This window comes from Gallus gallus, chromosome 2 (assembly GCF_016699485.2).
Source record: "Gallus gallus isolate bGalGal1 chromosome 2, bGalGal1.mat.broiler.GRCg7b, whole genome shotgun sequence".
Taxonomy (NCBI): domain Eukaryota; kingdom Metazoa; phylum Chordata; class Aves; order Galliformes; family Phasianidae; genus Gallus; species Gallus gallus.
This window is the reverse complement of record NC_052533.1, coordinates 85,381,453-85,402,820: the sequence shown is the minus strand read 5'-3', so window position 1 is coordinate 85,402,820 and position 21,368 is coordinate 85,381,453. Positions and strand designations below refer to the sequence as shown.

The window sequence follows — 21,368 nt, the reverse complement described above, 5'->3', positions numbered from 1 at the left end:
CACAGCCTTTGGTTAAAAGTACCTGAGTGTTGAAGGCTAATTTAGTTCCTACACAAAACAGGTACTTGATAATGCTGAAGATTTCACCAACTTTCATGTTCTCACATTCAGCTACCAGCAGTCTTTTGTCTCGTTCAGATTTTTTCCTAGGTTAAAGGTAGCTCGATATTCTTTCTTGAGACTGTGTCCTGGCATCAACATAGTGGGGCTGAGCTGTGAAAGGCTCAGCAGAGAAGTGAAAGGATACTGCCTTCTCTACTGAAGCTGCCAACTACCAACTCTTTTTTAGAGTCAAATTGAAAATTTCAGTCAGATTCTATGATACTAAAATGACACACAGCGTTTGAAAAACATCCCATATATGGGTTGTTACAAGGAAAAAAAAGGTGCTCAAAAAGTCCCCTGCAAGAACAGAAAAAAGTTATAAAAGGAAGATAATGCTCCAGCATTAACCCTGGATAAGGACACTGTGATCAACCTCATGTCTTAAATATTAGCAAGCAAACAGCAGGGCTGCAGAGATCTTTGCCAGAGGGGATCAATTTGTGCGAAGGTCTCAGCACTTAGGAATCTCATCTGCATGAACACAGCATGTCAACACAGTGTGAGCTTTCAGAAAGCAGTACTGGAGTACGAATTGAACCCATGGAAAGTGAATTTCCCCCCTGAAACTCTATGAGGTAGTTTCGCAGTGATGGCTAGCTAAGCTCCACTGTGCTACTCTCTCACTCCCCCTCCTCAAAAGAACAGGAAAAGAAAATAGAATGAAAAAAGGCACCTTGGTTGAGATAAGGACAGGGAGATCACGCACCAATTACTGTCATGAGCAAAACAGACAACATAAAGGAGATGAAAGTCATTTATTACTTACTGCTAACAGACTGGAGCAGTGAGAACTAAAAGTAAACTAAAAATGCCTTCTACACGTCCACCTTCTCCTACCTCCTCCCCCTCAGCAGTGCAGGTGAATGAAGAATGGGGGCTGCAGCCAGTCCATAACACTTCATCTCTGCCATTCCTTCATGGCTGCTCTGCCCCCGCTCCAGCGTAGGGTCCGTCCCACAGATGCTTATATTTGTGAATGTCAATCTACTGAGAGAGGTTTTCCTTTCCCTTGCCTTCTTTACTGGATACTGGATGAAGGGAAATCTCCAGGTTCAAAGAATCACAGAATAGTCAGAATTGGGAAGAACCCACAAGGATCACTGAGTCCAACTCCTGGCCCCACATAGGATCACCCAATATTTAAACCCTATGTCTGAGAGCATTGTCCAAACTCTGAGAGCATTCTTGAACTCTGGCAGGCTTAGTGCCATTACCATTTCCCTGGCATGCCTGTTCCATTGTCCAACCACCTTCTCAGGGAAGAATCTTTTTCCCAGTACCCAACCTGAACTTCCCCCCCTCCTTTGGGGCTCCATGAAGAAGAGATGCCACTTCTTCATGAGAGCTGGGAGATGGAAAAGAAGGGCTTACACAACCATCAACAATCATCAAAAGAATGGTTTATTGCTGGGTGATCTGACACGTGAGCCTTTAAGATGTCCATATTGTTTGTCGTGTCCAAGTTAATGAGGGGAACAGAGACTGACGCAGACAGCAAGCTGACCTGGTGCTCCTGCAGTTCTATTGCCCTGATTTTGTATCAGAGAGACAAGGCACTCTGGGGATGATCATGAATCCCACAGGTAGACCCACTTCCATCAGTTCTCTATCTTGTTGTGGATCTACCTCCATAAACTCCTCATTCTCTGGTGGACGGACTTACCTGGGCCCCTTGCAACTCACTGGATGATTGGTGTGCCTTAGCCACATGCTTTTCTCTGGGCAACAGACATGCTTGGGCCTAATGCTGTTGTTCTCTGTCGGATCCATATTCATGACCTGCACACCACTGGTCACATGAACACCAGCCACCGCATTTGTGGCTTCTTGTTCCCTCATTTGGAGGAAGAGCTCTCTAGTCTGATTGTAAGAATCATTAGTAGCACCAGACTGGGAGCCTGCAGATGGATTTCCAAGGAGCAGCTCTTGGCCTTCCAAGGAATCTGCCAGAAGATGGCACTAAGGCACACGAAGGAGACAGTGATGTCTAGGAACATCCTGTTTTGTTCTTTTAGGTTCAGATGCCTCCATGGACAGAATCTGAAACCCCTTTGGATACCTTTTCTGTTTGGGCACCCTCGTAGGGACCGTGTTTTCATTAGCTTCAAAGGAATAGCTCTCTCTTTTTTCATTGACCTGCTGCTGTTCTTTGTGCACCACCATGGAAGGTCTGGCTTCACCTTCCAGCACTTGCTGGGTAGCATTCTCATCTTCAGGCTGAGACACCCCACCTCTAGGACTCAAGATCCACAGGAGCTCTCTGAGGGGGTCCTCCTGTAGACACAGTGAAGCAGCCAAAAACAAGCCAAGTTCACGTTTGCCTGCTTCCTTGGGAATCCATGCAGAAGAGATGCTGTCTCTTCACAAGGGGCAAGGACAGGGGATGGGAAAGGAGGCTATCCTGCACGCAAGCCCACTGGATGTTAACGATGGTCTCCCAGCTAATTCTGGGCACAGAGGCTGCAGAGCGGGTAAGGAGCTGAGTACCTGGACCCTCAGTGCCACTGCTGTAACCTCACTCTGGCACAACGATATGCCAAGCCAGCTGTAGTGGAGGTCAATCCACCTCCATTGGTTCTTCATCTGGAGTTTATCTATCTCCATGGGCTGCAAAACAGTAGCCCCAGGCCAGGCCATTGCCCTATGGGCACAGGTGCTCTTCCTCTTCCATTTGTTCTGCTTTGTTGAGTCTCACCACCTCTTCGGTTCTGGGAACCCAATCTCTTTCTTCCCATGTAAAACTGGGCAATCAGTGCTCCTGATTGGTGCTGGTAACCACCAGGCTCTTGGTATCAGCTATGGTTGTTTACCACCATAGGTCTTGGAGCTGAATGAGTGGGATGGGGCAGTGGTGACTACTGTGACACCAGTAAGATTCTGTGATGGCCACCGTGATGGTGGGAGTGGTTTCGGCATGGGGTAAAAAGGGGCTGGAAGACAGGGCACAGGATGGGAGGTAGAAGGCAGCCCCTGTGCCCAGGGGGCAGTCTTTCTCTCTGGCAAGCAAAAAGGCATAGAGGAGCCATCACCAAGAAAAGGGTCCTCTGCCTCCTTGACCCTCTTCCTTCTTCCACAAGGGAATCATTCAAGGCTGGGACACACAGCATATAATGGCAGGCTCAGAGAACTCCTTTGGCCAGCACAGGGAAGAGGCTCAGGAGTAGAGCTAATTGGCAGACCAAAGCCACGGCTTCCATGTTAGTATCTAGTGTCTCTTCTGTGTTTTTCTTGTTGTTGTTTGTTTGTTTGTGTATGTGTGTGTTTCTTTCCAGTTAATAGTTGATTTTTTTTTTAAATAGATAAGGTGGAGAATAAGACATAATAATATGAGATGGGGAGTAAGATTTAAAAATTCCCCATATACTGAAAGTGACAAAGATGTTCTAACAACCAAATTCCCTTTCTTCCCCAGGTCTGGTAACATTTCTTCAGCACCACTGAGAAAACTGTACTTCTTTGCCTCTTTGAGAGACAAGGTAAGAACCTTTGGCTGTGGCCTTTGATTTCCATATGTATATTTTTGATGGGGTGAATTGACAATCTGGAGGCCACAGATGCAGGATGGGGATATATCCTGGCTGCAGATATGGGCTCTGCCAAGTAGCACCATGACACACTCTAGGGGTTGATGCCACTGTCCTCAAAGGGGGACCAAGGAGAGAATGTCTGTGGGTCAACAATAGGGCTTGGTGAGGCTACAGCCACATGCTGGGTCTTTTAGGTGGAGCTTGTGCACTTCCTTTCTCATCAGACCATTCCACTGAATGAGAAGATTGGTGGAATCAGTAGCAAATGGCTTGTCTGCATTTTCTTCTCTGAACTGTCTGTGGCGGTAGTGGTGATCCTGATGGCTGCAATGGGAAGAATACAGCTGCATTATTTTTCGGCTGGGGTAGAATTGATTTTCTTCATAATTAGCTTGTATGGTGCTATGTTTTAGATTTGTGATGGAAACAGTGTTGGTTCAGTTGATGCTGAACAGTGCTTACAAAAAAGCAAGACCTTTTCTGCTCCTTACACTGCCCAGACAGAGGAAGGCTGGGGACGCACAAGAATTTGGGAGGGGACAGAATCAGGACAGCTGACCTCAAGCGACCAAAGGGATATCCCATACAACGTCATGCCCACTGGTAAAGCTGTGGGAGATTTTGCCAGGATTTATATGACATCAGTGAGTAGGTGCTGAGCAACTGCCTTTCACATAACTTGGTTTTCTAGGTTTTATTGCTGTTTTCATTTTTAATTATTAAACTGCCTTTATCTCATCCCATGAATTTTCTGACTTTTGCTCCTTCATTCTCTTTCCCATACCACAGAAGGGGGAATGAGTAAGCAGCTCTGTGGTTCTTAATTGCCCACCAGACTTAAATCACAACAAAGTGCTTCTGTTTTCATGAGGGATCGTAACTACTTTTGGGTAGGGTTTTTGTGTGTTGTTGGAGAGAAAAGAAAGCTGTTAAGAGTGAGATGAAAAGGCATACGAGATAAAGGTGATGAGTTCAAGGCATTCATGTTAGAGAGGAGATTGTTGCAGTAGGAACTAAAGAAAATGGAGGGAAAAGAAAGGGGAAATGTCAAAAAGTTTTCAGTGTCTACAGGATGCAGAGGAACAGCAGAAAGGATATTCTTGTGTCCTTTTAAGAGTTGCTAGGGAGAAATGCAGCACTAGCATATGTACAGGATGGCTTTGCCTGTGTGGCTGAGTGATAGTATGGCTAAAACTCTATATTAAGAATAAGTGAAATGTTCTCATTGAACTTCTGTGCTTCATCTAATGCTGGGGAAAAATTATTTTGTCAACACAACATAAAATACAATCTTTGAGTAGGAAGAAAAAGTGATGAAGTTTGCCTTAAGGTATTGTTTTGATCTGGTGTGTTTTTGGTGGGGATTAGTAACTGCTTGGTTGGGAAATAATTTTAATTTCAAAAACAGAAAGGAGAGGTTTTTCTTCTTTTGTGTTGCCTTTTCACTTCTTCCCAAGAACTGGTAGAGTCCCTGCTAGATGTCAGAGCAAGCCACCACAATAATAATGATGTATTAAAGCAGATGTACCAGAACGCAATCTGCACAAATACCTAGTCAACTGCTCAGCCAATGTTACTCCTTTCTCTGTCTTCTCATTTTTTTCATCACTTTTTCTTATTTATATGTGGGATATTATAGCTGTGCTTTTATTTTCTTAATTATGAAAGCAATGATAATCAGAGGTAAAGTTTGTCTTCCTCCTGTATGAAATGAGACAAAACCTCCTGCCAGTAGCTGTACTTCAGAAAGCACACTTAAGTCCTAGTAGATGTTCTTGTGGCTTCTCCCCAAGCTTCACTGCTGTAGAAATGCATAACCCAAGCTCTAGCGCTGTGATAACCTCCCTCATACCCAGCTGCAAGGTTGGCCTTTCTTCTTAATCTCATAAAACCTTGTAAATCTTTATACCCTGTTCTGCTGCACATTTCAGCTTCACAAACATTACGCTGGGATGAGGGTGTGACACTTCAATGTTGGCATTAACAAAGGAAAAATCAAGTTTTGCCTTTGAATTTTTTTCTCCCTCTGACTGTGCTATAGCCATGCTTTTAGCATGAAATTAAGAGTAATTCCAAATAACTCACTGAGGTGATGCTGTTGTAAATGCTGCTAGCAAAAGCACAAGTGGAGTGCAAAACAGTTACATAGGAGCATTTTCCGAAATTACAGCTCTGAATGGGTTCTTTAATGTACTGTTTTAATTACTGCTGGCCTACATAGTAATTACTTTTAAGGCTAACATAACATATGTAAAAGGGAACAACCAAAATAGAAAGATAAAACTGGTTATGGACATGTTGTAACAGAATTCAGTCAATATTTACAGAGTGCCTTGGAGGATAAATGTTGTTGAGGAGAGCCTGACTTCATTATTCATTCAGATCTGGGTTCTCCAGAACAAGGCTGATGGATATACAGAAGTGAGCCCAGTGAACCTGACACTAAAGGCCCTAAGATGATTAAGGAGGTGGAGCATGTGACATATAAGGAGGTGTTGAGGTAACTGGGATTGTTTAGCCTCAAGATGGAAAGGCTCAGTGGGGATCTTATTAAAGTAAACAAGTAGCTAACGTTAATGAGATGGACACAAACTCTTCTCAGTGGTAGCCAGGGACAGAACAAGATGTGGTGAACACAAATTAAAATACAGGAAATTCTACTTAAAGATCTTTTTACTCTTAAGGTAGTAAAACACTGGCAAAATGTTGTGGTGTCTCCATCCTTAAAGATACTTAAAATCTTGTTACACACGACTCTGAGCAACCTGCTCTAGGTGGCCCTGCTTTAGGCAGCAGAAGTGCAAAAGACATCATACTTCTCTTACAACCTTGGCTGTTCTATGACTCTTTGTTCCCATAATTTTTCTTATTTGTCTTCCTAAAAAATAACTTTTTCCCATATTGCTTCATTCCCCCTCTCCTTGCTGAGTTCTCTCTCCAGCCCAATGGTAGAAACACAGAAAAGCAGGGTGGTACCTATGAAAAGAAAAAGGAGGAAAGAGCTCTTGCTAGCCTGGCCACAGCAGTCATCCTCTGCCCATGCAATCACTGCTGTAATCATTGTCATCAAGAATATATTAGCAAGAGGCATCACCTACTTAGGGACTCACCAAAAATTGGTAGAAGGAGTCAAGGTAGGAGATACAGTTAAAAGGTCTTCTCAGAAATTCAGTCTACAGAAACATGTACAATCGTCTGCCACAAGCAAGTCAATCAAGCCTTGACAGCATGGGTTCACTGCTGCCAGAGTTTATGGACAAGTAGTTGTGAACTCACCTGAAAGCAGCATATTCTCAGCTGTGGGAGTATCTTCCACTACCACCACAGTCCCATTACTTCCTTGTGCACTGCTACTGGGGCTGCACCTAAGAAAAACCCACACAAAGCATAGATCAATATTCACCTCTTCAAGGATCCTAACCACAAAGACGTCATAGATGGTCCTTCTCACCTTCACGTCCTTGCTTTCTCCTGTGTCACTGCCTGCTGAAGGGGATTCCAGGGGTCAGGTTGCCATTTTCAAGCTTGGTTAAACCCTTGCCATCAGAGCTTGATCTGGAGTTAAGACAAACTCAACACCACTTCCTCCTCTTCCTCTTTTTCTGAACATGTTTCTCAAGTGAAATGGTGAGCCTTGTGTTGGTCATACACCTAGCTGCATTAGACAACACCACTGGGTTACACCTTGAGGATGCCATCACCTTCGGACCTACGGGTGAAGGGTGAAATATATGTGAAACAGACTCATCAGAGCTCAGATCAATGGCATCAAACTTAGCCTCCCCTAAATGGAGTCACTGTTCTATATCCTTGTCCTTCTGTATGCAGCAGCAGTGCAATATCTGCTACAGCACTGCTGAGGCTACCCGAAGCCTTGAAGTGTTATCACTTTCTGTTCTTTGCAGATTCCCATCTAGTACATACCTGTGTCAAGAGGTAAAGTAGTCTGCCAGAAACAGGCAGAGTTGAACTGGTAGTTAAGCAGGAATGAAGCAACTTGAAGGCCATGGAGGTACCAAGAACTGGAATGCTCTATTGCACTCATGTCAAGAGATGAGCTGTTTTCCTTCCTGGAAGAGATTAATTGTTTTTGAAGGAAAAGCATGCAACATTTACCCTTCCCCAGTAACATCTCCATTTCCAGTTCTAACCTACCATGTTATTTCATAAAGGACTGTCCCACACAGGACTGTCCTTCACCTTCTAATTCTAGTACACTGTTTTCGAGACATAAAGACCAGAACAACACAACTGCACTCAAGATGTAGGCAAGCCAAGAATTTACACAGTGGCATAATGATGTCCTATCATTCCCAACGTTTGATTTGCTTTTCTGACTGCTACTGAGTGCAACACTGACTTGTTTCATGTAACCACAGGATCTCACTTGGAAATGTGTTTCATCTCTACGCCATACTTGATTTACCAGCATTTAATTTCATCTTTCATGTAACTGTTCAGTCACTCAGTCTTGTAGTGTTCTGCAATTTTCTAGTCTGCTCAAGTTCTTGCTACTTTGAATAATTTCATTCCACTGACAAATCTTGCCACTAACTGCTGGGTCACTTATCAAAGTTACGCAGTGCTATCATAAAACCTTAGTGGCGATTTTCTTCAACTGAAAGAACTGACCATTTATCCCTACCTATGTCTTATGTTCTAACCAACAATATATCCATAACACCGCTCTCCTTTTTAATGTGTTCTCCCCCCCCCCCCCCCCCCCCTTTATAACATTTTCTTACAAGGGTTTTAGGAATTTCAAACAGAACACAACAATCAATCAGATCACTGTAATTTTCATGTCTTCTCAACCCTTCACAGAACTCCAGGAGTTTTGCAAGGCAGGACTACCTCTTGCAGTAGCAATGTGGACTAGGCAACTGACCTTTGGTTCCAGTATGTACGAATCTTAAATCCTGTTATTTCTAACAATTTTCCTGGAACAAACACCAGGCTTAGAGACCTGCAATTTCCCAGAACTCTACTGCAATCTCTTTTAAAGTTGGGTGTCAATGTTGTTACCATAAAGCCGCCAGATTGCAAGAAAAGATTTGAGTAGAACATTACACACTACCTTACACAATTAAGCTCCTTAATTTCTGAGGTTAATGAGAGCCACAGGACCAGTTAGTTGGTTACTTTCAAGGTTCACTCTGCTCATCTCCATCATAACCTCTTCTACAAGCACTCTTCTTTAATACAGACCTTCTATCAAGTCCTGATCCTAAAAGGATTCTTCAGATGGGATTCTTCCAGATTTCTTCCATAGGAAATCTACATTAGTAAACCAGCAACATTCAGTGATGAGGGATCTGGAGGGCAAGTGGTATGAAGAGCTGCCGAGGTTGCTTGCTTTGTTTAGTCAAGAGAAGACGATACTGAGGGGAGACCTCGTGGTGGGCCTACAGCTTCCTCATGAGGGAAGCAGAAGGGCTGTTCTGAGCTCTTCTCTCTGGTAACAGCAGTGGGACCAAAGGAATATGAGCTGTGTCAGCGGAGGGTCAGGAAAAGGTTCACAATCACACCTTATTCATGTCATTGCTTTTTGGCAGTACATACATTTGTGAACAACTACTTTTAAGGATGAAGCACAGGAAGAGTAAAATGTCATAAAAACCTCTGACGGACACCTTGAGAGCTAACTAAGAATTGCAACCACCATCTCTGAACCAGATTGAGGCATTAGTTTCACAAAAACAAGGTCACATATCCCAGTAGTTTTATGGTTTTGTTACTCTCTTTTTTATGTTTCACTAAAGAAGACAACAAAAAAAAAAGTTTTGCTACTTCATACATTAGCTATACTATTTGAGGACTGCTCCAAAAGCAATGCCTCCTAATTTATTATGTTGGCCCACAACATTAGAGGTGGATGTTGGTGGTATGGCAGTAAAGGTTGAACCATATTGCCAATATTCTGTTACATTTTGTTGTCATGTGACAGATGGCAGCTGAGAGGCAGTCTGACACAATGGTGTCTGGCATGGAAATGCATATAAAGTAAAGGTATAGAACTGACTTTCTCTACGTGGAAAAAATGGCACCCACTGACATTCACTGAGGCTTGCTGAATGTTTATGGAGACCAAACAGTGGATGTGAACATAGTGAGGCAGTGGGTGGTGCATTTCAGTAGTGATGACAGTGCAAGGTTTTTATGAGCACAGCATGCAAGCTCTTGTTCACTGCTGGTAAAAATGCATACCAAATGGTGGTGACTATGTAAAAAAAAAAAGAATGTTTCATAGCTGAGAGTTTTCTCTATCAAATTGTGTTATTGCGCTCTTCCTAGCGGCTGTAGTTTTCACAGGAATAAATGGGAGGCATTACTTTCGGAGCGACGTTTCGGAGCGACACACATTGCTGCTCTCAACTCTGACGCTCACACAGCTGCACGCATCTTTGCGGAGTCTTGTTTCCCATCGGTCTCCTCAGGGACAAAGCAAGAGCGGTAACACAAGCTTATCAGAGAATCACAAAATCATTAAGTTTGGAAAAGGCCTCTAAGATCACTTAGTCCAACTGCCAACCCACCCCCACCCTGCCCACGAACCTCAGTGCCACATCCACGTGGCTCTTGAACACCTCCAACGATGGTGACTCCACGCCCTCCTTCGGCAGCCTGCGCCACCGCCTCACCGCTCTTTCCGAGAAGAAACTGTTCCTAAATCCAACCTGAGCCTCCCCTAGCGCAACCTGAGGCGGCAGCAGCCCGTGGCACGCCAACCGCAGCGCAGCTGGACAGCGGCCTGCCCTCCCGGCCCCGCCCCGCCCCGCCTCACCTCACCTCCGCCCCGTGGGGCCCGCTGCACGGCAGCGCTGCGTGCGGGGATGGAGCGCGGGGCTCAGCCGGGAGTCGGTGTGCGGCGGCTCCGCAATGTAGCGCGGGAGGAGCCCTTCGCCGCGGTCCTGGGCGCGCTGCGGGGCTGCTACGCCGAGGCCACGCCGCTGGAGGCCTTCGTCCGGCGGCTGCAGGAGGGTGGCACCGGGGAGGTCGAGGTGCTGCGAGGCGACGACGCTCAGTGCTACCGGACCTTCGTGTCGCAGTGCGTGGTGTGCGTCCCCCGCGGTGCTCGCGCCATCCCCCGGCCCATCTGCTTCCAGCAGGTAGGGAGGAGGGAGAGCGGCCGGGCAGTGCCCGCTCGCGCTCGCCCCGCGCACGGGGTTGGCCCCGGAGGCAGAGCCGGAGGCTGCGGGGCTCTTCCTGCCCTGCGCGCTTTCCTGCGTGCGCTTTCCTCGTGGCCGCCCCTCCGCCCGCGGCCCGGGCCGGACCACCCCCGGTCCCGTCCCTAGGGAGGGCCGGCGGGTCGCTGAAGGCGGCCGGGCGGCGGTGGGGTCAAAGATTTGCATGTCTGGGGCTCGGGGGCTCGTCTGGTGCGACGAGCGAATGTGGCTGGTTAGAGCGGCTGGGAGGGAAGTACCACCTTCCCCTGTGAGAGGGCAGAGAGGGGTGGGGGAAAGCGGAGCTACGCCGCGCGAAACGAGCTGTGCGAGCTTACCGAGCGACTTTTAAGTTTGTTAAAACTCCTTTATTTTACGCAAAAGGAAATGGAGGCCTCGAGAAACACGAGTTCTCCGGTAGCGCAGCCTGTGCCAGGCGCCTACTGGGGCACGGTGGCCTGGAGGCCCTGAGCTGGGACTCGGGGTGGGGAGGAGAGGCATAGGGCGCTTCCTCGGCATGAGGAGCAGGATCAAAAGGGCAGCACCCAACAGACTTCCGTAAGGCAGGTGGCTCAGGTTGCTGAATGTAAACATCTTGCAGTGCGCACGCAAGTCTGGCGTAGCACCTGTGAATGGTTATACTGCTTTGCAAAGGCGTAATGTAAGGCTGAAGTCTAGGCCTGGGTGTAGCTGGTGTGTCTGCTTCTTTAGGCCGCGCTTTATTTGTGGAGGAGCTGTTGATTAAGAAACCAATTCTCCCTCTTTCTGTCTTTGTTCAGTTATCCAGTCAGAGCGAAGTCATCACAAGAATCGTTCAGAGGCTGTGTGAAAAGAAAAAGAAGAACATCCTTGCGTATGGATACTCCTTGCTGGATGAGAACAGTTGTCACTTCAGAGTTTTGCCATCTTCGTGTATATACAGCTATCTGTCCAATACTGTAACAGAAACGATTCGCATCAGTGGCCTCTGGGAGATACTGCTGAGTAGGATAGGGGACGACGTGATGATGTACCTGCTGGAGCACTGTGCACTCTTCATGCTGGTTCCCCCAAGTAACTGTTACCAGGTCTGCGGGCAACCAATTTATGAACTTATTTCGCGTAACGTAGGGCCATCCCCAGGGTTTGTTAGACGACGGTACTCAAGGTTTAAACATAATAGCTTGCTTGACTATGTGCGAAAAAGGCTTGTGTTTCACAGGCACTATCTTTCCAAGTCGCAGTGGTGGAAGTGCAGGCCGAGACGTCGAGGTCGTGTCTCCAGCAGGAGAAAAAGAAGGAGCCATAGGATACAAAGCCTAAGGTCTGGTTATCAGCCTTCTGCAAAAGTGAACTTTCAAGCAGGTAGGCAGATCAGCACAGTTACTGCACGTCTGGAAAAGCAGAGCTGCTCCAGTTTATGTTTGCCAGCTAGAGCACCATCTTTAAAAAGGAAGCGTGATGGAGAACAGGTTGAAATCACAGCTAAGAGAGTGAAAGTAATGGAGAAAGAGATAGAGGAACAGGCTTGTAGTATCGTTCCTGATGTAAACCAAAGTAGCTCCCAGAGGCATGGAACCTCCTGGCATGTAGCACCACGTGCTGTAGGTCTTATTAAAGAACATTACATTTCTGAAAGAAGTAACAGTGAGATGTCTGGTCCTTCTGTAGTTCGCAGATCTCACCCTGGGAAGAGGCCTGTGGCAGACAAAAGCTCTTTTCCACAAGGAGTTCAGGGTAACAAACGCATAAAGACCGGTGCAGAAAAACGAGCAGAATCCAATAGAAGGGGCATAGAGATGTATATAAACCCAATCCATAAACCCAATAGAAGGGGCATAGAGAGGCGTATAAATCCAACCCACAAACCTGAGTTGAATTCTGTACAAACTGAACCAATGGAAGGTGCTTCTTCAGGGGACAGAAAGCAGGAAAATCCCCCAGCTCATTTGGCAAAGCAGTTACCAAATACATTCTCGCGCTCTACAGTGTACTTTGAGAAGAAATTTCTTCTGTATTCCCGCAGTTACCAAGAATATTTTCCTAAATCGTTCATACTGAGCCGCCTGCAGGGTTGTCAGGCAGGTGGAAGGCGGCTTATAGAAACTATATTCTTAAGCCAAAACCCATTAAAGGAACAGCAGAACCAAAGCCTACCACAGCAAAAGTGGCGAAAGAAGAGGTTGCCCAAACGCTACTGGCAAATGAGAGAGATATTTCAGAAGCTGGTAAAGAACCATGAGAAGTGCCCTTATTTAGTTTTCTTGAGGAAAAATTGCCCTGTTTTGCTTTCTGAAGCATGTTTGAAAAAGACGGAGCTGACCTTGCAGGCGGCTCTGCCTGGGGAAGCAAAGGTTCACAAGCACACAGAACATGGGAAAGAGTCCACTGAGGGTACTGCACCGAACAGCTTCCTCGCTCCTCCCTCAGTGCTAGCATGTGGGCAGCCAGAGAGAGGGGAACAGCACCCTGCAGAGGGGAGTGATCCGCTCCTCAGGGAGCTGCTCAGGCAGCACAGCAGCCACTGGCAGGTGTATGGCTTTGTGAGGGAGTGCCTGGAGCGGGTGATCCCTGCTGAGCTGTGGGGTTCAAGCCATAACAAATGCCGGTTCTTTAAAAACGTGAAAGCATTCATTTCCATGGGGAAGTATGCTAAGCTTTCATTGCAGCAGCTGATGTGGAAGATGAGAGTGAATGACTGCGTATGGCTTCGTCTGGCCAAAGGTACTTGTATTGCAGAACCAAGGGGGTCAAATGGGTGGTGGTCAGGTTAAGGCGGGGAGGGAAGGGCACTGAATATGGATTTGAAGTCGGTGGTTTATTGGTAACAACGGGAGCTGAGGGAGGAAACCTGGTAGTGGTTGTAACCAATGGTGGGGAGAGTTCTTAGACCCCTTTTCCTCTGTGCATCTTCACTGACACCTTTTGCGTTTAATGGGATTACAGTTTCACGCAGAAACTTGAATTCAGGACCCAGACCTTCCAACAAACCATATTTGCTTCTGCCCTCGCTCCCCAGATTGCCAATACCTGTGACCAAAGCACATAAGTGTAGTCTTTTTGGTTGCCATAAACCATCAGAAAGAACTAAAGCCAAACCAGGACACGTGCATGCAGTCATTCCACAGGATTTTCCCCCTCATATCTACCCTGTGAAAAAGACATGAGTAAGGGGTGTGTGCAATGCAGGAGTTGCCCTCCATCCATTACCTTTCTAGAGCTCTTGTTTGGAAATGTGAGATCCTTACTGAGCAGGATTTGGGGCTGGGTGGGTGGTGGTGCAGAGGTCATCCCAGTGGTACGGGCAGGAAAGCCAGCTGATTGCTCTGAATTCTGTGGGAATCCCTCTTGTCAGTCATCTTCTCAGGTGAAGAGAGGCAAATCTGAAGAAGCCCCTCTAAAGGCATTACCCCTGGGCATTGTTCTGAGCTGAACCTGTGGTTCTGTGGTTAATTGCTGTAGAATCTCACATGTTGTAATTGTTCTGTGAATCCATTTTCCACCTACAGAATGTGGAACATACTATAACGAGTATGCTTGCAGCATTCTTACCTGGTGATATACTTGGATCCTACAGCAATGTGAACTGAAAATGGCATTCCTTTTTAAAAGGTGCAGTAGGGTTCTGAAATTGCTACAGGTTCCCTGCAATGCAGGAGGGAAGCAGAAGGTCTGATGTTTGAGATCTGATGTCAAAAACAGGGGAGGTGCGCTTCCATAAGAAGCTGATCATTCTAGCAAATATGTTGATTAATCATTTAAAAACTTTGGCTCAAAACCATGGTTTTTACAATATTGAGGAATTAAATATTTAATAAATACAATTAAATATTTAATTATAAATAATTATAAATAATCATAATTAATTATAAATAATTAAATATTTCAAAGGGTTTTTACTGTAAAAACGCATTTGGTTCATAGTCACTTGTAATGTCTTAGCTCTGAAAAGAATAATAGCCTGAATCCAGGAAAAGCAACACGTCAACTTAATTTCATTTTCTGTGAAACAAATCCCATGTGCTTAAAGTTTAAACATGCATTTAATTGCTTTGCTGCACTGTAGGTGTTTTTTTTCCCCAAAAGAAGTAGCAGTGGTTTCTTGTAAATCATGACTACAATTCAGGAAATTGACATCTGATGTCAAAATGTCAAAAACTAATCATCTTGTTCCAGGACAGCTACTTAACGTGCTGATTTAATCTGTGTATCTGGTGGCCATAAATGATTCTTCATTTAAAGAATCTCCTCACAGCTGCTGCATTTTTCAGTGATGTTCTCTGGCTTCTATTGAAGTGAACGCTTTTATCTCTTTATGGCAGTACTTTTTTAGACACGAAAGTGTCTCTGCCCCAAAGAGCACGCAGCCCAACCAGGGTAGAGAATTAGAAACTGATTTCCATTTTATAAGTTTCAGTCTTAAACTTCATCTCTTGTGTCAAAGTTTGTGCAACAACTGTGATTTGTGCTGAGCAGCTAATCTAACAAATGTTTTTGTAGAGTCTCTTTGAAGTAATCCGGCTGTATTTTGCTAAATTCTACTTTAATTAGAAACATACTATTGGAAAGTTGCAAGAATTCATTTAATACCAATGAAAATTTGGAGCTGCATCTGTGGAATTATTTGTATTTTTTTTCCCTCTTCATTGACCTCATGCTAAGAAGAGGGTGTACGTATGGGTTGATCTGTTTAGTTTGTTTCCGTTTTCTACTAATACAGAAAGTTGATCTTTACTATAACTACATTAACTACATTTGAATTATTTATTGAAGGTAATCACTCTGTTCCTGCCTATGAACATTGTTACCGTGAAGAAATTCTGGCAAAATTCCTATACTGGCTGATGGATTCCTATGTTATCGAGTTGCTCAAATCATTTTTCTATATCACCGAGACCATGTTCCAGAAAAACATGCTTTTCTACTACCGAAAGTTTATCTGGGGCAAGTTACAGAACATTGGAATTAGGTAACATTAAAAAAACTAATCAAACATGACTGAAATATGTGGAAATCTCACGTTTTGTAGTGTGAAGTTATAATTCTGCTTTCATCTATTCCCCCTTTCTCTTCCTTTCATGTGCTTTATTTTCCAAGAGGAAATCAACCTGTAGTAGTAGTGCGTATGGCTTGTGAGTTCATACATATTTGATGTGGGAGAACCTATTCAAGTCTTTATTTCTTCAGTAGGAAAAACAGAAACCTTTGCAATAATACCCATTATGAAGAGGATTTTGGTTTGATAGGTCACATTTTTAAACCTTTTAATTATCAGTGAATCACAGTGGCAGAATTTTCTTTAACTGCTTCAATTTAAACCATTTTTTGTGAATTTCTGGATATCTGTTGATCTCCTATTTTCTGTGTAATTTCTGATTCACTTTCTTTTTTTTTTTTTTTTTTTTTGGTTTGTTTGTTTTTTAAATTCCTTTATGCCCTCCATGCTCCCTGAGGGTACCACTGGTATTTCTCCCGTGCAGCTGTCTTCTATGTGTGTTAGCACTTAATGGGGCCCTGGTCCTGTTTACAGCTGCAGCCCAGAATAAGCAATTTAAACAGTAGTAGCAGAATAGTTTTCAACCTGGTATACTTTGTCCTGTCTTCAAGCTGCATCAGTGTTTGGCGAGTGTTTTATGTAGTTTTAATGTACTTCAAAGGCTAACATTTTTTAAGAGTGGATGCATAAAGTATCGTCAAGTACTGACTTCTGCATATTAGGTATAATGCTGTTTTTAATGGGGTGTATGATTAGAAGAAAGCAAATGGCTTTGGTTTTAGCCATTTCTTCCCTGTTGCCTATTTTTCTCATAAAGCTCCAGTGCACCTTCAGGCATTCTGAGCACAAAGGACCCCTAATCTGTGCTGATCCGCTTCTTCCTATCTCTTCCCCTCAAGTGTTTCCACCTTTGGCTTCAGGATGGCCCTGAAATGCAGATTACTATCAGCTGGAGCAGCACCTCAGGGAAGTACTGTTGTGTACTTTACAGTCAACTGCATGCTGTAAGGGCAGGGTATTTGCTGTTGGCTATGGGACATGTGTGGGGCTATGTGGACCTTCAGTATACTGAAGTTTCACTCCCAAGGGCAGGGTATTCAGCACTCTCCTTTTTGGAGCGTGCTGCATAATGTGATGTCTCTTCCTAATCCAGTTTACTGCATTCACTCAGGTAGCAAAATGCCCATTATGTGTGGGAAGAAAGAAATGGGGATTCAGAGATGCTGAGAAACGGCTGTTTGGGGTTGGCATTTCTATGCTCCCAGGGCACCACCCCCTCTTTCTCAGGCAACATATTCAGTATATTGAGCTGCCTCTGCCTTTCCTGGGTGAACAGTATCAGGTGGCCTCTATTGCTGCCCTGATGGTTGTTTTGTGACTGCCCTGATTCTTCTTCCTCTCCAGATGAAGCTGTTCTTGTTGATTGCTGTGAGCTGGCTCACAAGAAAGTGTTTACAGCCAGCACAGCCCCTGATGTAGACTCTGGGGAAGAGAAGATGGATGAAACTGTCTGAGCTGAGCAGGGCTTTATTCATTAGTTTGCCATTGCACTGCATTGTCCTTAGGGAGAAAATCCCTATCTTGTACTACTATACATGTGAGTAAACCTTCCTGTGTAGAATCCAACTCAAGGATACGGGCAACAGATCTGACAGGGTACTTGAATTTGTTTTCTCAGCATTCTTGATCAAGTTTGGTAGACGTTTTGCATGCGAGCAACTTTCTGTAAATCTTTGAAGTTAAACCAAACTTCATGCCCCCAAGTGAAAAACAGTATTTTCTAATTTTTTTATTATTATTTTTGAAGGAAAGAAATCGCTATTTCCTGATACTGTTGCTTCAAGTTACCTGGCCCATATAATGCATAGCTTTTTTTTTTAATGATGTATATACCTTGTCACAGTGACAGCACCTGTTTTCATGGGGACTGATTGGTGGACCTCGTACTCAGATTCCTTCTAGGTCCACTGTGTGACGGCACTGTGAGTATGAATTGAGGGTAGGGTGGTTCATAGACCAGTAGATTCATGCATGTTCAAAATCAGCAGCACTGCTACAAATGCCATGAAATAAACAAGTGTTGCTTCAGGCAAAATGACATCAAATTCCACAACTGGGCAGGGGCAGTAATGATCTGCTGACAAGGTGCCTTTATCTCCGCTTTTAGAGGAAGTCATGTTTTAAAATTGGTGGGTTTTATGTTGGTTGTTTTTGTTGTTGTGTTTTGTTGGTTTTTTTCCTCCCATCCGGTGTCAGAAATGTGAAGTTCAGAGGAATGGAGATTTGATTATTTGGTTGTTTCTGATGAACTGGAGTTCTTCATTTTATCTTGGTATTCTAGCTAATATGTATAGTACCTATGTGATGTTCTACAGGTTTTGGAAAGAAGTTAATTCTTAATAAATAGCAGTGATCTCTAGCTATTAAAGCATGATCTCTCCCTTCAGCTTTGGAAATTAAATTCCAATCTTGAATATAAATCCTCAAAACACTTGCCAAACTTGCTGGCCCAGGCATGCACTGTATCAATTGGGCCCTCACAGTTGGAACAGCTGGATCATTGACTTACTGGATTGTGCTGGCATACACAAAAGAAATATTTTTTGTCTCGTCTGCTTGCTTGACTTCTCAGAGATCTCCTAGAGCATGCTGACCTGGTCTTCCATCCATCCACTGCCTTATGTGATACCATGGCGTCCTTTTGCTAAACCAGCCTGCTGGCTTGTGTGGGACATCAAAATCTGAATGCAAATTTAGATTTGCAGCCCTTGTTCTTCAGGGGTTTGAACTGTCTCATTTTACTTCCCCGGGAAGAACAAACAACGGTTGTTTTTTTGTTTTGTTTTGTTTTCTTCTGAACAATATAAGCAGTGTAGGACAGTGACCCGTCTCCTTTATGTTGCAGGTAGCGCACTTTCACCATCTTAAGTAAAAGCCAGGTCTTGGTCTCACTTCCTTTTCCTACCTTATTGCATGGGTTAGTATTGATCTGGGCTGAGTTACACTGAATTATAAATCCTGAAGAGGTGCCTGTGTGAGGGAGGCACGTTTCCCAGTCTGTCATTTAAAAGTCTTCCATTCTTTATTATTTTCTGCTATTTACTTGAGCTGATTGCTGCTCGTCAGACTGATTATTTTGAATTATGCTACTGGATGTGTAATTGCCCTTTTGTTTTCTATGCTGTAACTTTTAATAGGTAGTAGCTGCCCTAAATGTTGGAAGTACAACAGCCCATTACACTGTGTATGTCCTTCCCTGGGTCTGTCTTCATACAGTTTTCAGAAAATCCTATCCTTTGTTTATCTCTTCCAAGTTTCTGAAACCATGAAAAATGTTGAATTTTGTTTCTTTCATTGTTGCATTTAAAAAAAAAAAGTTCAAATATACTTGGCTAGTCTGTGATCATTTTTATGTGTTAATTTAGATCTTTTTCATTACATTAGTTTACATTATATATGCTCTTTTATTAATGTATTATGTTGTCATTGACATACATTGATATATAGAATTATTCTGAAATTCAGATTTCGTACCAGCTTCTGTAGAGATTAGTATTTGTAATTATCTCTTTAGTAAAATATCTGTGTTCAGTTACATTAAGAGTGAAATATTTTAATTTACCGCATTTCCTGTTGCTTACGTTCAATATGTATTTATATTTTAGAGACCATTTTGCCAAAGTACATCTACGTGCCTTGTCTTCAGAGGAGATGGAAGTGATCCGTCAAAAAAAGTATTTTCCTATTGCATCAAGGCTCCGGTTCATTCCTAAAATGAATGGTTTAAGACCCGTAGTAAGACTAAGCCGTGTTGTTGAAGGACAGAAACTCAGCAAGGAAAGCAGAGAAAAGAAGGTTCTTATTTTCCGTATTGTTTTATGTAGGTTTGACGGAGGCAGCTGTTAAGTGAGTGAGGTTTTTTAGTTAACGTAAAGCTAATTTTTAAGTGGTGAACAAAAACATTAAAATCAAAAGGACTGAATGCACCTACTCTTTGCAACTTAGCTTAACTTCTCCCTTCCCAGTGCTCATCATTAGCCCGCAGTTCCAGAACTACATACTTGTGCTTGTAAACCTGTTTTAATGATATTGGTCTAACAAATTAGCATGGGCTGTTGGGTAAGCATGTTTTCTTTCTCTCCTCTTTCCGTCTGTTTCCCTCAGGCTTGCTTACTGAGTCTGACTGTGATGGACGCAGCCGTCCTTAGGGGTAGGACAGAAGAGTCAAAAACACTAAGTGTTCAGAACCAATGTCCTATTTGTTTGGCACAGCAGAGGGTTAGGGACAGATAAGTCTGGCCTGCTGGGATTTACCTGAATACTGATTGAGTGCATTGATAGACTAGTTGGCTGTTGTGCCAGGTCAGCCCAGGAGATCCTGCCAAGTTAGCAGGCCAAACAGTGGTGAACCATGTGTGTTGCAGTGGAAGGCCTAAGAAGGATGAGGAACCTGCATCAAGCATAGAAAGGAAATAAGTAAGATGGGAATTACTACTGTGTGGGAACAAAGGCTTAACACAGAGTGCATACAATAATCCATTTAACAGGCCAGTTAACTGCAAAATTCAGTGAAAGCACAGTTTCACTATCTCCCACGACTAAATTGATTCTTTTTCCTTGAGGCTGAGTCCCATTTAGAGCACAAGATGAAATGCTCTCCAAATGGGTCAGAGTTCAACAGCTTCTTAATACTGATGGCTCAGTGTGTAATCCCATTCTGCATTTAAAGGACATAAAGAAAAAGCTGTTCTGAAGTGTTACTTTCATCTAGTCCTTCTGTGGCTATCATACTGCCAGGCTTGAGAGTATGCCCACAGTTAATCCAAAAATAGCTGCAGTGTTTTAAAAGGTTCTCTTGCTTCTGTAACAAATTGGGATAAAGGATGACCCCAGACCTGAATGCCCAGAAGATGAAGATTAAAAGTCAACTATGGTTGCTGGCTAAGTGGCTTCAGCTAACTGGGCGGCCCTGGAGCTGAGAGGTATATGCCTGCTAGAAAGTGGGAGCTGTAGACTCCTGTTCATGAGTGCTGACAAGCAGCCAAGGACATAGCTGTTTATGAAAAGACCTCATCCATCAAAAATGGGCAGTGCTGATGATTTTATAAATCCATGAAAGGTAGTAATAGTGTTACCTCTCTGCTGTGATAGCAGACGGATGCAGAAAATGTCATCCAAAACAATTATCTTGTTGAAGAATCTGGGGCTTACAACCTAATGGAAGTAATGTTTGTTTTTTTTTCTTTTTCCTCCCTTCTTTCCTCCCCAGCTTGCATGGCTGCTCAGTTTATTTCTTCCACTGCCTGCTATCCTGCGGTCTGTTCAAGTTTTTCAACCTGTCTCATATTCCAGCATGTCTATGCTCTGCAGTTTCCTCCAGGCATTTAAATCGTAGGAAGAAGACCATCTTCAGATTCCTTCTGTGTCTGACAGTGTTCCAGGGTTTGGAATTTGAAATCTAGTCTGAAACTGCAGTGGTAGACTTTGTCAGTTCTTGTAGCTCAACAGTGGAATGCATCCAGGTGAACTGCCAGAAAAATTCTCTCAGGTACCCAGCAAATCAACTTCTGGCAGCTCTCAGCCTTTGCTGCCAAAAAT

The 21,368-nt window shown here is 44.0% G+C and overlaps 1 protein-coding gene and 1 long non-coding RNA gene across 23 annotated transcripts in view; one reads left to right on the top strand and one right to left on the bottom strand.

Moving 5' to 3' along the window:
- The first annotated feature begins 931 nt into the window (after positions 1 to 931).
- Positions 932 to 21,368, top strand: part of TERT (telomerase reverse transcriptase) — a 42,092-nt gene continuing 21,655 nt past the window's right edge. For 6 of the 8 annotated variants that reach the window (XR_005854353.2, NM_001398322.1, XM_040684302.2 and 3 more), the window contains exons 1-4: positions 10,440 to 10,741; positions 11,575 to 13,498; positions 15,548 to 15,743; positions 19,436 to 19,625. Coding sequence is in view for 7 of the 8 variants with exons in the window: in NM_001398322.1 (NP_001385251.1) it covers positions 10,466 to 10,741; positions 11,575 to 13,498; positions 15,548 to 15,743; positions 19,436 to 19,625 (2,586 nt within the window). In the remaining variant the exon portion in view is untranslated. Of the gene's footprint in view, positions 3,582 to 10,439; positions 10,742 to 11,574; positions 13,499 to 15,547; positions 15,744 to 19,435; positions 19,626 to 21,368 lie in introns of those variants that run through there. The other 2 variants (XM_040684291.2, XM_040684328.2) reach the window with 2 other exon arrangements.
- Positions 1,486 to 10,813, bottom strand: LOC107052651. 15 transcript variants are annotated; one of them, XR_003073839.3, is made up of 7 exons: positions 10,417 to 10,813; positions 9,965 to 10,064; positions 8,841 to 9,087; positions 7,557 to 7,702; positions 7,084 to 7,341; positions 6,909 to 6,997; positions 1,486 to 3,956 (listed from the first exon to the last, which is right to left on the bottom strand). It is a non-coding gene; the product is annotated as an uncharacterized LOC107052651 (long non-coding RNA). The 15 variants fall into 15 exon arrangements; XR_003073837.2 differs by having other exon boundaries at positions 10,422 to 10,562; XR_003073840.2 differs by having other exon boundaries at positions 9,965 to 10,061; positions 10,422 to 10,554.